The sequence below is a fragment of the Engystomops pustulosus genome, chromosome 1 (assembly GCF_040894005.1).
Source record: "Engystomops pustulosus chromosome 1, aEngPut4.maternal, whole genome shotgun sequence".
In the NCBI taxonomy this organism is placed as follows: Eukaryota; Metazoa; Chordata; class Amphibia; order Anura; family Leptodactylidae; genus Engystomops; species Engystomops pustulosus.
In genome coordinates, this window is record NC_092411.1 from 40,223,213 (window position 1) to 40,239,608 (window position 16,396).

The 16,396-nt window shown below is 43.8% G+C and overlaps 1 protein-coding gene across 1 annotated transcript; it reads right to left on the minus strand.

The window, feature by feature from the left end:
- Nucleotides 1-808: 808 nt before the first annotated feature.
- On the minus strand, nucleotides 809-15,755 carry MARVELD2 (MARVEL domain containing 2). The gene is made up of 7 exons (XM_072139009.1): nucleotides 15,492-15,755; nucleotides 11,680-12,867; nucleotides 10,083-10,124; nucleotides 7,823-7,974; nucleotides 7,552-7,723; nucleotides 4,074-4,124; nucleotides 809-1,439 (listed from the first exon to the last, which is right to left on the minus strand). Exons 2-7 carry the CDS (start codon nucleotides 12,856-12,858, stop codon nucleotides 1,320-1,322), a joined length of 1,716 nt encoding a protein of 571 aa, XP_071995110.1. The 5' UTR covers nucleotides 12,859-12,867; nucleotides 15,492-15,755; the 3' UTR covers nucleotides 809-1,319.
- Nucleotides 15,756-16,396: the final 641 nt, after the last annotated feature.

Consider the following 16,396-nt stretch of genomic DNA (forward strand, 5'->3'; position numbering starts at 1 on the left):
TGTGTGTGCGCATTATTCAGGTACTGTGACATCACTGTGTGTGCGCATTATTCAGGTACTGTGACATCACTGTGTGCGCATTATTCAGGCACTGTGACATCACTGTGTGTACATTATTCCTGTACTGTGACATCACTGTGTGCACATTATTCAGGCACTGTGACATCACTGTGTGCACATTATTCAGGCACTGTGACATCACTGTGTGCACATTATTCAGGCACTGTGACATCACTGTGTGCACATTATTCAGGCACTGTGACATCACTGTGTGCACATTATTCAGGCACTGTGACATCACTGTGTGCACATTATTCAGGCACTGTGACATCACTGTGTGCACATTATTCAGGCACTGTGACATCACTGTGTGCACATTATTCAGGCACTGTGACATCACTGTGTGCACATTATTCAGGCACTGTGACATCACTGTGTGCGCATTATTCAGGCACTGTGACATCACTGTGTGCACATTATTCAGGCACTGTGACATCACTGTGTGCACATTATTCAGGCACTGTGACATCACTGTGTGCACATTATTCAGGCACTGTGACATCAATGCGTGCACATTATTCAGGCACTGTGACATCACTGTGTGTACATTATTCAGGCACTGTGACATCACTGTTTGCATGTTATTCCTGGACTGTAACATGACTGCTTGGTCCTTCACCATGTTCATGTTTAAGATGTGCTGCTAGAAGTGTTGTGTGTGTGGTGTGTGGGTTGTGTTGGGTGTCCCATCATTACTGGTTACGTCCCTGTATAACAGACAGGCAACACAACAAAAAAAAAAAAAAGATAAACTTTAAACATTTTATTAGTCTGTACTGATGTTACATTATATACCCCAGAAATAAAGCCAGTGAAATAACAATTGTGTCTGCTCTTCTTGGTTATACTCTGAAATGTTGGTACAGATATTTACCGTAATCCATTATAAAAAAAAAAATAGAATAAAACATTTTTTTTAATTACCGAATTACCCACATTGTAAGTACTCATGCTTTATAAAAGTCTGTACAGTCTTATCTAAATTATATCCAATTCACAATCTTCACTATAAAATAATATTTACAATAATAAAATTGGGTAAAGACTCTGCACATTAACTTTGGAAGTCCAGTCTAAAGCTTTCATAGTAAATGGTGTCAGATCTGACAGCAGAGCCTGATGGATCCTGTGTAGGTCAGTGCGGTCCATCAGGCACCTAGTATCAGCCAAATAATGGATGCAGCCACAATGTAAATGTGAACAGAGTCTAAGAACTAAGTGGCTGAAGATGATTTACAGAAGAAAACCCTTCCAGAATGTTAATTAAATCCATCATTCCAGCTCATGACTTTGTCATACTCCTGGATTCTTTGCTTGATGTGCGACAGCTTATTCTTTAAGTACTCGCAGCGCTCCTTCTTCTCCAAAAATGTAGGATCCTGTAAAGGGAAACAGTTCATTAGGCAGCATTTCACATGAGTGCACTGTAAGGGCTGCACACAATTACTCACATGCTGGATAAAGGCCAATTAAAGACCCAACAATAAGAAAGCCTGGATGCACAACGTTCATTTTGTTCGGAGAAACCAGACAATAGTATTTTCTCATACATTCAGACTTTACTATATATGCCAAGCGTTTATCTGGGGCATTTTGGCTGCTACAAAATGTCTTCGAATTTGATGCATTCTGGGGGTTTCCTTTCTAGTCATATACATTTTAAGGTTTTTGTTTACTTGGATTTAATGCATTCAAATCTCAACTCTACAGCTACATTCAGTTCTGGAGATAAAACTATAAACTCAAAATGCACCAGAAGATAGAATACCAACATTTGCGTAGTGACTTAAAGGGGTGATACCACGTTTTCCTGGTATCCACCATCCATAGGGCATAACAAGCCGATTATGGGGGAGGGGGTTCAAATCGACCACTGGGACCCTCACTGATAATAAGACAATGGGCGTCCTGTTCTCACTAGTGAGTGGAGCAGCAGGTTGAGGAGTCTTCCTGCCACTCAAATCCGTAGTTATGGGAGTGTAGCAAATTTCAAGAGAATGAATGATAGTACAATAAATAGTGAAGAGACTGCTGGAGAAATCCAAGCAGTGAATGGAGGAGCAGGATGCATTCTCCATCTATAGCTCCTTCATTTAACGATATCATGACCCCATATTCCTCGGATTGCTGGGGGTTACTTCTTAGTGGGGGCTCACATCCGTCAGAAATCACCGATCACCTTGTTATCCACAGGATATGGGTAGGCTTAAACTGTTCAAAGGGTAAGTTCTGGTTGACACAGCAAAGATTAGCTGCTGTCACCCAGGACTGTGGAGTCGGTAAGGGTGCTAAAACGTCGAGTCATGTACAAGAATAAGATGATGCATGCAGTTTTTTAATGCATTCAAAAACGCCATGTGTCCTTGGCCTTAATTTCCATAACTCTGACTCCTGTCACCATCTCCACAGTCCTGTTTTCCTGGTCGCTCTAGCAGTGCAGGTCTTCCTTTCCAGCGCCCTTTTCCTTGGATTTATATGAGAGGAGCATCATAACTAAGCAAGTACAAACACACATTCACCTCAACTAAAAACTCAAAGTTGTGGTCTGCACCCTACCAACAATCAGTCCAATAAGTGCTTCCATCCATCCATAACTGATGTGACATGTCCATTGTTGCAGGAGGCTGGGTAGCAGTGAGTGCGGATGAAAAGTCCTCACCGCTCCTGTGTCCAACCCGGACACTCCACTCTGTGTCCTGACTCCAGGTGCTGGCAGTATGTGCCGGCGTCAGTACCCAGAGCAAAGCGGCCCCAGGAGAGGCAAGTACTTGTTGGATGTACTATACTGTTCCTGGGCTCTCTACAGCTCTTGGCTCAGGTCCACTCTGGGTCTTGATGCCGACGCATACAACTAGCGTGGGACACACAGCTGAACAGAAAATGGAGGAAAGAAGAAGCTGCAGTGTGGTGTAGTGTGCCGCTCTGGAGGTCTCCAGTATTATTAGAGGTCTGCTCTGGGGGTCTCCTGTGTTACCACCTACTACGAATGCAGTATTTGGTTGTAGGAGTAATATTAATGTTTATACTGTGGTATTTTTTTAATTTTTGGATGATATTTTGGGCTGTACTGTGGATGTTGGTGCTTCTAGGGTGTTGGTTACTGATGAGCCCCTTTAAGTTGCTTTGTATAACATTGTGACCAATGCACCAATAAATGTTATTCACCCCTGGCCTATATCCTTAGATCAGGAATAAAACTGATACTTAAAATATCATTATTTTGAAAATGCATTATATATTTATGGAGGCGGAGTTGGTACATTTTTTTGCGATTCAGACTTTACAGCCCTGGTGTCAGCACAGGGCATTAAACCTGTATCTCTGTAGCGTCCTGTGCCATCACTGCAGCCGTGGCGGTCATTGAAAGTAAACAAGAGCTGCGACTGTAGTTACTGATCCTGACTTGAACTAAACTGAGGATAGGCCATCAATAGTTATTCTTGGCCGATCCATTTAAAATCAACATGTGGCTAAATTATAAAAAAGATTTTTTTTAAAAAACAGATGATACAAGTGCAAAAAAAATAAATAAAAAGTGCTCTTTATGCGGAAAAACAACCTTTAGAGTGCGTGTGTGATCAAACGTAGCACTATGGTACGGGCCTCGTCACTACTGCGTATAGAAACACATACGCCATATGGCCAAGGCCCGGCCGCATACCCCAAACATAGCCTAGTGTTACGTTTCATTGCACCCTTAGTATATTTTAGCCAGATCTATTAGCTCAGTCCACAGAACCCAGTTGAGCAGTGTTATTACACACCAGCTAGTCCTTTTTAATATACCATGAACATCCCATATGGGAAAGCCTTTTTAATTATCACTATATTGTAGGCAATTAAAAAGGGAGCACCAGTATATCAGGTAGGAATGACCACTCCCTAGAAGAAGCCATTGCAATCTATGACCTTTCTGCAACAAAATCTGTGACAATTTGCTGCTATCCGATTCAGATATTGCCACAGATATTTCCGTCACTAGAGTTTTATTCTATGTATATGAATATACTCACATTCTTTTTCTTCTGATATTCCTGTAGAACCTTTGAAATCCTTTCATATTCCTGAAAAATAAGGGAAACCATAACATATTTCAGTATACTGCCCTCCTACACACAAATGGCTATTGTCAAATAAAATATCCACGTCAATTAGAATATATCACAATATCTGTGGTTTATCGGTATGACCCTGGTGATATGTCATTATATAGCAGGGATCTGGTCTGTACATGGATGACAATTTATAAACTGAAAAGATGGATTATAGTTCAAACAAACGCTCATCTAAGATCCTTAAAATTTCCAGAGACTCTTGTGCGGCTAGAATTTTCTTGCTGTCCTATAGTAAGAAAAATGTGAAAATACACACGCTCCCACGCCAAGAGATTTAAAAAAATAGGAACGTTTAGCCGGTACCGCAAGAAAAACGTGACTGGTACATGTCTTCCTCTCAACTCCAACATCCCGTCCTGTAAACACCATGAGATCTATTACACAGAATAGGTGGAGCTCTGTAATTGATGCTATTAGTAGAAACAACAATTATGCAGCTGCTCTGGCGAGGGCTGGAGCCTTTTACACGAGGCGTTATCCTGCCAGGTGAGAACATGAATACGTTATGTCATCATACTCCCCAAGGATTACACCTACCCTGCCGTCACATACAACAAACACCTGAGTATCCTGGATCTCTGGGAACACTGAAGGAGAAGTCACACGGCATGGATTTGACAGTGATATAGGAAGGTCACATTTTTCTTAAAATCCATTCCTGGTTACAGCTTCAAAAGTTGAATGCACAAAACCTGATCGTAGGATTAAGTTTTCTGTCATTTTGGATAATAGCTTAAAAATGGAACCTGTCACTTAAACCTACTCCCCTACTTAAACTCCCCCTTCTCTTCATGGACATTCAGCCTCGAAACCTGTCGCTTTGCACCCGCCCCTCACTGTTAACCTCTTTGAAATTACTGCTAATAGGAGATAACTATTGCGATGCTCATCCACAGCCTCCTAGCTGGAGCACGGCCCGCTAGCTCTCACTCATTTCAGCGCTGCGCACGTTACTGGTGTGTGTGTGGGGGGGTCCTTTGGAACCTGCCAAAGAAGCGCAGGCTGACACCAAACTGGAAGGTGCAAAGCGCATGCGCTGCAAATTCAGATAAGAATTACAGTGATGTGATACCAAGACGCTTCCTTGACCGAATATCTGACAGACAAGAGGGAGAATTTTGTGACACATTACTGTACTGTATTAGGTACTATTTGGGGTTTATGGCGCAGGTTCAAGGGGACCAGTTTCCTCAAATAATGTACATTCCCATAGGAGTGTCACAGTAAAGGGCTCCTTCTTTAAGGGGTTGTCCGCGACTGTAAAACAAAAAACATTGGTGGCCAGGAGGAAAAATAAACATGTACTCACCTTTGGTCCCTCCCCACGTCCTGCACTGGTCCGTACCCAATGTAAACAGACAGGGGCACAGAAGCCGTTCTGCGCTCAGCCATGACCACCCGTCCCGCATGGCCAGACACCGCGGAGGGCCGAAAGCCAAGTGCAGCACGGCTTCTGTGCCCCTGTATGTTTACACCGGGAGGGACTGCAGAGGTGTGCACATGTTCATTTTTTAAGCAGTCCCCTCCTGACCACCAATATTTTTTGTTTTACGGTCTCCGACAACCACTTTAAAAGAACCTGAAAGGCCAAGTTTACCTAATAAATGCAAGGAGTGCATCTCATATTACCTGACTTGCTAAATAAAAAGGGCTTCTGATTTGGAGAATAATCCAGAATACTCCATATTTCCATAATAATATCCTAACATATACATTATGGCATTAAATTCTGTCCAAGTGCAGTTGTGGCCTTGGACAGGGATACCTCAGCCTGACCTTTCTCTGTCTCCCATTGTTACCGTCTGCTCCCATGAGGCCCTTGGTGATGACTTCACATTCATTGTGTACATGACGTTTGAGCCAATCCCTGGCCTTAAACATGACTGCTGAGGTCCAGATGTCATGTGTGCAATAAATTTGCTGTCATCACCATAGGGCAGGCAAGACCAGAAGTGCCAGAGAGCAGCCGCACGGGGCGGGATCCTACAAATGATGAAAAAAAGCCACTGATTGGCTGAAGAAAAAGAAAAGAACAAAAATTGGCATCAGAGTACCTCTGTAAAGTCCTGGAAATCTCCTTGCCGGCATAATTAAATTCTGTAATACAGCGTAATTACACACATTCACTTCTTGGTATTACTCCAACAAAAGCTGCATTTTTCCATTACGCTGTTTTTCACAGATGACAGAATCTTTAAAACTAACTGATGTTCTGTGTTCAGAAATAGATGGGCAGGGGTCCAACATCTGGGCCTAGACCAGTACCGACAAACCTATGACATAGGTGCCAAAGGTGGCACTCAGTGCCCTCTCTCTAGGCACAATTTGCCAAACAGGTCTTAAGGCTTCCTCCTCTATTCCCAGACATTGCGGGACGTGCCGTGCTCAGCGCTATTTTAAGCGACACGTCCTGAGACGTGTGGACAGGGCCAGATTCTCATTGGAGCTCCCGGGCCCTGCAATTCTTCCTATTCAGGGGGTACCATGGAAGAAACCTACAATGATAACTCAAATTACTCCTTCTTTCAACTATACTGGTGAACACAGCGGGCCAATACAATTGAAAGCTGTGGAAGAGCAGTAAGGAAAAAGTTACTGCTTAAAGGGACATTCTAGCCCCCTCATGTGGGGTATAAAAGGTCCTTTCTAGAATTCTCTCTTTTATCAAAGTGATGTGCAAATGAGTCATATTTTATCTAAGAAGAGTTTGAAGGCTACAGGGGGAGTCTCTTCATACAACCCAATCTTCAGTTCTTACAATACAAGAATCTCATCTTTCAGATCACATCAGGCTTGTGGCTCTGTAGACCACAGAACCAGAGATACAGGCAGCTAAAGACATTGATTGAACCGGATTTTTATCTGCAGCTCACATTTCCTATGACTAAGACATGACTATGTTTTGAAGTGCCTGTATCTCTGGTTCTGCAGATTACAGAACCACATTGCAATATGAAACATTAGATTGTTAACTATAAAGACACCAATATCAGGTTCGTAGAGACAATAGAATCTAAGATAGCGGTGTCTGAATTGACGCTCCCCTTGCAAGCACGAAAAGCGACTCGCCGCAGGCAAATAGGACTCTGCTCATAGTCACATGATTTCGCAGGCAAAATATGACTCTTCTCTGCTCATTTTCATATGACTTTTGGAGGACATTTTTTTTTTGTAAAAGGATGAGATTTTGCATAAGAGGGAATTCCCTGGAGGAAATCTCTGTCCTAGACCTAGCACCAATTGGCTGTGTGGATCTGCATCCAGAACAGACGGCTATATAGGGATATGAGCCGCAGCTCAGCTCTTTCTTAAATAGGAAATGAACTGATACAGCATCCAGTGTATAGCTTCCTTTTAAGGTGTGCAATATACTCACATATTCATTCTCTGGGTTTCTAGGTAATTTTCTCATCACTGCATCCAGCTCACTGAACTTTTTCACTACTGCCTGTACCTCGGCTGATAGCTCTTTGTACTCAGAGTATTGGTCATTGAACACGGCTTTGTATCGATCTCGCTCATCATCTGATTTGATTGCCTGGTACTTCCTATAAAAAAAATTACAAAAGAATAATAATAATAATATTAATAATAATAATAATATATAAATAATAAAAACATATATATATACTGACAGCAATACTTACGCCACGTAGTCCGGCATGACAATGGGCTTTGGAATATGTCCTGCTGGGATGTACCCGCTTACGAGCTCCGGTCTCATCTCAGTTGGTTGGGCGGCTCTGTGCTTTAATGGAACTTCAGTCACTAAATGGTCGTTTCCAGCAGAAATATCACGCTGAAGCAATGAAAGCGACAATTCACATATAAGAGAAATCACCATACAGTGTATGAGGAGATTAAAAGGAACACACTGGGCAGAACGATGCTTTGATGCAAGGTATATTAGTAGTGCTACAGGAGGGGTCACCTTGCCATGAGCTAAGCATAAAATAGAATCAATCCATCAATTTGGCGCACAGAGTGCCATACAGCGCCAATAACTGCTCCACACTGCCACCTGCACTTTGTAAAGTTTTCATCTTTTTGAGGGATTCAGCCTCAAACAAATGGAAATAAAATAGATATAGGACAACCAGATGAAATAAATAACATAGCGTTCATGTGTGCATACATGGTTTACGGTTTTCGTTTCTATAAGGGCAAAGGTCAAAGGGCAACAAGGTGTGGCCAACACAGAAAACAAATTTGTATGTGCATGATCCCTAGGAAAAAGCTGAAAGACACAGACCGCTATAGACAGCAGCACGTTTATGACCTTACTGATGATACATGTGAACAGACAAATGGCAACAACTAGGATTCCACAAAGAAAAACAAGTTCTGGATTTTTGGTTAGGGGAGTGGTTACTTAAATATCCTAATTTCTGAGTGGCTTGGGTGCACAGCGCTTTCTGATACATACTAGAATTTCCTGTTTTGGATTTTTTTTTCTCTAATCACAAGGCCGGGGATGTTCTGTGTGCAAGGAACAAGCAGTAGCAGGTTTAGCACATTCCCCGGGACCCCTCTCCTCCAGTGCTGCACATTCCTATATGATTACTCATCTCATCTCCCTGATAGGGACACCGCAGCACCCGCAGGTGCCACCTCATGTACACATGTCATATTTTCATCGTGCTACTTTTACTGTACATAGAAAACCAAGGTTCTTGGCATATACAGTAATCCTGCAACCTACTAGTCCACAGCTGTATGCAATAAGAATAAAGCTTGTTTGTACAGAGCCACTTATAGAGAGGGGTGGAAGAAAGAGAGATGTTAAAATGTCATTCCTGCTTCATTGTTTACTCCCTGTGGAGAGATGCATGGTTCGTTATATCACAGAGTAATCAGAGCTGTGTGATACAATGAGCCGTGCACCTGTGTGACATCACATGACCAAGGGTATAACGAGCCGTGCACCTGCGTGACGTCACATAGCCAGGGATAAAACGAGCCGTGCACCTGCGTGACGTCACATGACCAGGGGTATAACGAGCCGTGCACCTGTATGACATTACATGACCAAGGGTATAACGAGCCGTGCACCTGCGTGACGTCACATAGCCAGGGATAAAACGAGCCGCGCACCTGCGTGACGTCACATGACCAGGGGTATAACGAGCCGTGCACCTGTATGACATCACATGACCAAGGGTATAACGAGCTGTGCACCTGCGTGACGTCACATAGCCAGGGATAAAACAAGCCGTGCACCTGCATGACGTCACATAGCCAGGGATAAAACGAGCCGTGCACCTGTGTGACGTCACATGACCAGGGGTATAACGAGCCCTGCCCCCGTGTGACATCACATGACCAGGGATGGAATGAGCCGTGCACCTGCGCAACATCACATGGCCAGGGACTGGTTTTTATGGACAGGAAGTAAAAAGTGAAGCTTCCTACAGCAAGCAGAGACCTAGAAAACTGTGAGGAGCCCATATTGATATATTGAAAAGTGATGTAACTTTTCATTGTACAAACAATAAAATAAGTTCCATAGAAGTAAATGAAGCTCGGGTCAAGCAGAAGTATCTTGCTCTATCGTGTTTAGGCCACTTCAGGGAACCCCCAGATTACCTGATCTGAGGGTCTTAATGTCAGATCCCCAATAATCATACTCCTATGGAGTAACTATCTTGTGTCATAACCCTTTCCAAGTTTATTAAATTATCGAAAATGTTTTTTCATTAATAGCATTCAGTCACTATCCATACCGGATAATGTGTGATTGCAAAGTGTCCAAATAAGGAAAGTCAGTGGTGAACATGATCGGGCTCCACTTCATTCAGTCTTAAGGCCACTAATAGTGATAGAAAAGTGGCAGATCACTGCAGGACACGGCCCACACACAGTCTGATGGTTTATCTGATATAACTAGGGGGGGGGGGATGTACATACCATGACTTTATGTGGATAATCATGCGAATCCTGCATCTTCACCTGACAAAGAGAAAACAACAATCTACGGTTATTCCAGCGACCATAGCAGTAATGATAATTCAGTGCACGGACCAACAACATGGCCGGAGGGGTCTGCATTATAATAAAGCTTCTGCCAAGTGGTTTGTGGGAGAAAACATCAGCAGATGTGAGAGATCCGATATCTATGTATATATTCATCAACACAGGGATAGAAAAATGGATGCTAGAGTCGTCGTACAAGATAGGATCCATAGGTTTGCTTTTTTATTTTAATTTGAATTTACAGTTCCTACAGTAAAAATTATCTATTATTTAAAGGCTGGTCCTAAGAGCAGTAGAAACATTCATTAGGCTCATTAAGATGACAGTGGCCGGACTGTGCATGGCTGGATTTACAGTTTAGGGCTTCTGCTCCTCAAGGAAGAAGGGATTCCTTACATCATATATCACTATGATGCAAGGAGTCCCATCCTCCGGCCACACAGACTGACCAATGTCAGCTGAATAAGACCTAAATATGAGATCAAATTACAAAGTGAAAGATTTTAGCAAGATCATTTGAAAAATTGTGTCAATTCGTATTTTAGTTGTACTGCAATGATATAATATTGTTTTGAAACACTATCCTGCAGTTCAATAAGATAGCAGTGCAGAACATTTGCATTGTTATCAGAGGCACTGGAGTGGTTTAAAGACTTCACAGGGGTCACTACCAGTATCCCTAATCCACAGGACAGAAGATAGTTCAAAGGACATCTACCATCAGTTTACTAATAGTAAATGTGTTCCAATAAGAAGTTCCTGAGGACTTCTTTTATTCTAACTCTATTCGCAGCGATTGCAGGAAATATAAAGTTATTAAAAGTTATGAAAATTACCCTGGTCTCACAGGCTACTTCACCCGGGCGCCTCAGGGAAATTTGTATACATTTTATAACTCTAGATATAGAATTATTATAAAGAGTTTGTGTGTTCTCTCCGTGTTTGCGTGGGTTTCCTCCAGATCCTCCGGTTTCCTCACACACTGGTAGGTTGATTAGATTGTGAGCACCATGGGGACAGGGGATTTGGCAAGCTCTGTGCAGCTCTGCGGAATATGTTGGCGCTATATAAATAAAGGAATTATTATTAATATAAAGTCCTTCTTATAAGGACACATGTACCATCAGTAAAATGATGGTAGTTGTCCTTTAATGATTGGTGGGAGTGCGTGTTCTGGGACCCCGAGAGAACATGAGAATGGGGGTCTATTGTACTCCAAATGAATGAAGCGACAGATAAGCCATGCACACTGCTGCTCCAGTCACTGTCTATGGCACTGATGGAGGTAGCCAAGTGCTGTGCTTGGCTTTCTCTGTAAGCGCCATTGAGATAAATGCTGAAGAAAGCACAGGAATGACTGTCCCCTGACCTCACGGCTCATGGCGGTCCTACCACTTGGATATCTCCTATCCTGTGTATAAGAGCAAAATACTAGTGACCAGACAACCCCTCTAATAAAACACGGTATTCCCTCAAAGAAATCAACCAAACACGTAAATAGAAAGTTACTAATAAATAAAAAAAATGGTACCTCTTTCTCGATAAATTCTCGTCTCTTCCGAGCGCTTTCATGTCGCCACAGTTTTAATGCAACAAGGCCACTAATGAAATAAACTAACATAGTGACAAACAAGAAGATTATGGCCGCCGTCTGCCCCCCTTCCACACGACAGAACGTGGAATACAAAGGGTTATTGAAGAAGGAATAATAGCAGAGGCCTCCTCTGTTGGTGTCGTTCACATACACAATGGCTGCCGCCATGTACAGAATAAACAAGCAAATATTGATCCCAAACTCTGTCAGAGGCCACCAGTTAGAATCCAGGAGAATTGTCCTGTAGTACATGGACATGCCGAGTACCAGGAGGATGATGGTAACCAGCCATGCCAAGCCTGCCACCACCAGAATAAACGGAGTCTTGGGTCCACTATAGTAGTATCCTCCTTGTAAACTGGCAGCATAGGAATACGGCTGCGAATAGCCAAACATATTGTACCATTCATTGTCCTTGTGGACGTAAGCGGTGACACAGGCAAAAACGCCAGCGCCAAGCAGAAGTTCCACAACGCCCAATATCCTGAGCAATCCGGCCCACGACTTCATGTAAGAGTATCGCAGGTTGTACTCTTCCACCCTCTCGCTGTAAGTCTTCACAGTATGTGTCTGGCGCCCCAGAGAGCCGTACGGATCGTCAACCAGCATGGCATCCGCTTCTTTCTTCGAGTTGTAGCTACCACCAGAACCACCATATGGATCTCGGTATGAACTTCCCGCTACCTTTGCATTCAGCACGGAGCTTTTTCCGTGAGATCCAGAAGCAGGGAGGGAGGGTGAATGCGGAGGGGAACAACGTTCTCCCCCGGAAATGTAGTTAATCTCAGACATGGGCTCTTCCCATGCAGTCTCTTTTTTACTCTTAAAGATATTTTTCCATGAGTCTGGAATAAAACGTCGTACAGGTCTAAGTTCAAGGGCAGTGACCGGCTCCTCGCTGTCACTTGGAAAAAATTCAGGACCAAAAGGAGGATTGAGTGGTAATGGAGGTGGTGGCAAGGGGTCTGCACTCAAAGCCAACTCACAGTCCTGTAATGTTTCTAGATTACTTCTTGGCTGAGATGACTCGACCGGCACCTGGTCATACTGCACAGGCCGGCCATTTGGTGCTCTTTGTTTGGATCTTGGTCCTGAAGATGATCCTCCTCCAGACATTTGTATTTTCTACATAAAGAAAAAAAAAGTATACACATTAAAATCTTCAGCTCCACAGTGAGAAGAATGAATTTCAGTATTATGCCTCATGCAGATGGCCATATTTGATGACCATAGCCTTTTAAAGGGAATCTGTCACCAGGAACCTCATTTTCACTAAAGACAGGTTGCAAAAGCCCGTAACAGCTGCGTTGCCTTTCTGCTTTCTCTAAGCATTTGCATTACAATCCAATTGTGTGTTATAATTTATCTTGCACACTGATCAATCCTCTGTGTAGTCCCAGGGGTTGGGCTTTGGTTTGGATGCATTTCAAAAAACAACATGTGGCTTATCTGTGTTAGCCCCCACTGTGCTCTTGGGGAACTGACATCAGTGGGAAGGGAAGAGCTGTACAGAAACACAAAGGTGGGGGCTGAGAGCTGAGCAGTCTGCAGCACAGACAAGTCACATGTTGTTTTTTGAAATGCATCCAAACCAAAGCCCAACCCCTAGGACTACATATAGGAATCTGTCAGGGTGCAAGGTAAGTTATAACACACAATTATATTGTAATGCAAATGCTTAGAGAAAGCAGAAAGGTATATTTGTACTGCAGCTGTAACAGGCTTCTGTAACCTGTCTTGAAAATGGGGTCTCTGGTGACAGGTTCCCTTAAAATGGGTTTTCTCATGAAGCAAGTTAGGCCTTATCCAGACCCCCACAAGTCACTAAATGGGGGTGTGATGTACCCCCGTCGCACCTACGAGATGGCCAGAGCAGTCGGTCACGTATGGTGCTCGGCAATCACCATCAATTCAATAAAGATGAAAAGGGCAGCCTGCGCCAATCACTGAGACCCCCACCAATCAACTTCCAGGAGAAGCTGTGCTAGACTGGAGATATGGATTATCTCAAGTAAGGCAAGTATGAGGCCAATCGGACAAAACAAGTCAGATTCGGTTTTCAGTCCTTGTCCTATATGACCATGCGTTTTTGTAGTCCTAGTGTCACCTGTGTCTGTGTGATTTTCACCACCATGAGCCATTTCCTTGAAACATGTGGGTGAAAAACTGACCACACTATGATGGCATCTGATTTAATGGGCGAGTTTCACCTATGACTTGGATCATAGCAGCGCATGATGGGTTTTCTCGTCTCTCATGAAGTGACTGTAAAAAAACATCTGATGAATGCACAGCATCCTAGACCAGCAATAAATCTGTTCTGTATGATGTCAAACTGTGTGAGAATATCTTTCATGGGACCAAAGTTCTTTGTCAGTTTTTCAAGAGGGTAAAAAAAATGCACCTTATTAAAAAAACTTAAAAGGGGTTGTCCGAGTTTTGAAAAAAATATATATATATATGTGGCCGGGAGCGGGCTGCCTAAAACAATAAAGCTGTACTTACCTTCCGGTGCCCTCCGGTATCCAGCGCTGCTTTCACTTCGGTCCGGGCGCCATGTAAACAAACACGGCCGCCGGAGCAGCGCTGCATTCAGCTTCCGGCCGGACCCAACAACCTTCCGGCCCCCATACACAATGCTGTGTATAGGGTCGGATAGGCGTACCCAGCCACGGCCGGCCGGAAGCTGAGTCCAGCGCTGCTCCGGCGGCCATGTTTGTTTACATGGCGCCTAGACCGGAGCGACAGCAGCGCTGGATACCGGAGGGCACCGGAAGGTAAGTACAGCTTTATTGTTTTAGGCAGCCCGCTCCCGGCCACATATATATTTTTTTTTAAACTCGGACAACCCCTTTAAGTTTTTTTTTTTTACCCTCTTGAAACGCTTTTTACAAGTCACGCACATGAAAAACGTCCCATAGAATTCAATGGAGACGCATCAAAAACGCCAGCACATATAAGCGCAATAAGCGCAGTGCCATAGAAAAGATCAAAAAGAACAAAGTGCATCAGTGGCGTAACTAGTAGCAGGCTACTGCATGGGGCCCCCCTTCCAACTTAAAAAATAAACATATTAGTATACTCACACATGCGAGTTACAATCACATATAAATACACTCATGTGCACACATAGCATATACATACAGTGCCATATGCAACATATTCACATACAGTGTATACAGACACCATATACACATCACAGATACTGCATATATACATCACAGTATATGTTATATACATATTATGCTGGACAATGTGCAGTACAATATAGATATAATGGTGCACATCCTCCATTCTTTATTGTGTCAGGTCAGATGACGGGGCCCCCTGACATTGCGGGTCCCATAGCGGCTGCTACCGCTGTAGTTACACCCCTGAAGTGCATATAAAATGCTAATGAATCAGATCTAAAACGGATGAAAATTACTGGCAAAAAACAAAAGTTTTTAGCACTGACGTGATCCGCGACGCAGGTGTGTAGGAGGCCTTATATATATAATTGCTATTTATCCTTCCCCTACACAATGTCAGGTGTCACCTGCAGCAATGATCAGGAAACCCATCATCTAGTGGCAGTCTGGGCATGCTGGGAGTTGTAGTTCTTGGTACAGGACAGGGAAGCTGCCCATTCTACAATACCAGCCCTGTCACTGCTGCCCTAAAAACTTCCATAAAACTTCTATAAAAGTTGTGATGAGCATAAACATAGAGGAGTAATCCCTGAGTAACACAGCGGAGGCGGCGCTCACCTGCCGGGGATGGGGTCAGCAGCCGCTTCTCATGCTCCTCGGGTGGTGGCGGCTCCGGGCAGGGGCTGAGGGGTGCACGGCTCTCCCCGGGACAGGCTGCCTCTCTTTCGGTCACAGGACTCTCTTCCTCTCCCGGGATGACGTCAGACACGGCCCCGCCCCCTCTGCAGGTAGCAGAACAGGGCTGGGCTCTGACTCACCTTCTGCTCCGCAGCGCCCCCTGGCGCCCGCACTCTGCAAGGCACATGCAGGACACTTCCTGTTCATCATTCAGGAAACCTCCAGGATGAGAATCCCATGGAATAGATGGAGGAATCCAGGAGGCAGAATGTTAAAGGGCTTGTCTAGTTTGACAGCAAATAAATGTTGATTTTTCGATTTAAAAGTTATATGATTTTTCTTTATGCTATGGTCGGTTTTGGTTTTAAAGTTTTTTAGTTCTTGGTTTCCTGTTACTTGATATAAACATTCAGTGGGAAAAAGCTGTACTGTTTACCTTTTCCGGACTGAGCCCTTTTCCGGTTTTTACTCCCCTCCCATTTACAGAAATGTGTGGGGGCTTGTTATCTGCAAGTCAAATTGTAATTTTTACTTGCGCCATTTAAAGGGGTTATCCAAGGGGATAAAAAAAGCCCATTGGTGGCCGGAATGGGTCGGGATAAAAAAAATTGTACTTACCTCCTGGCCTCCAGTGCTGCCATCTCTAAAGTCCGTGTCCCATGTAAACAAACAGGGGCATGGAAGCCGGCTGTGCTCACATCCAGCCTTCTCTATTCCCAGCGCTGTATCATGCGGGACGGGTGTGGACGGCAGCTGAGCGCAGTGCGGCTTCTGTGCCTCTGTTTGTTTACATGGGACACGGCCGTGGAGATCACAGCGCTTGAGGCCAGGAGGTAAGTACAAGT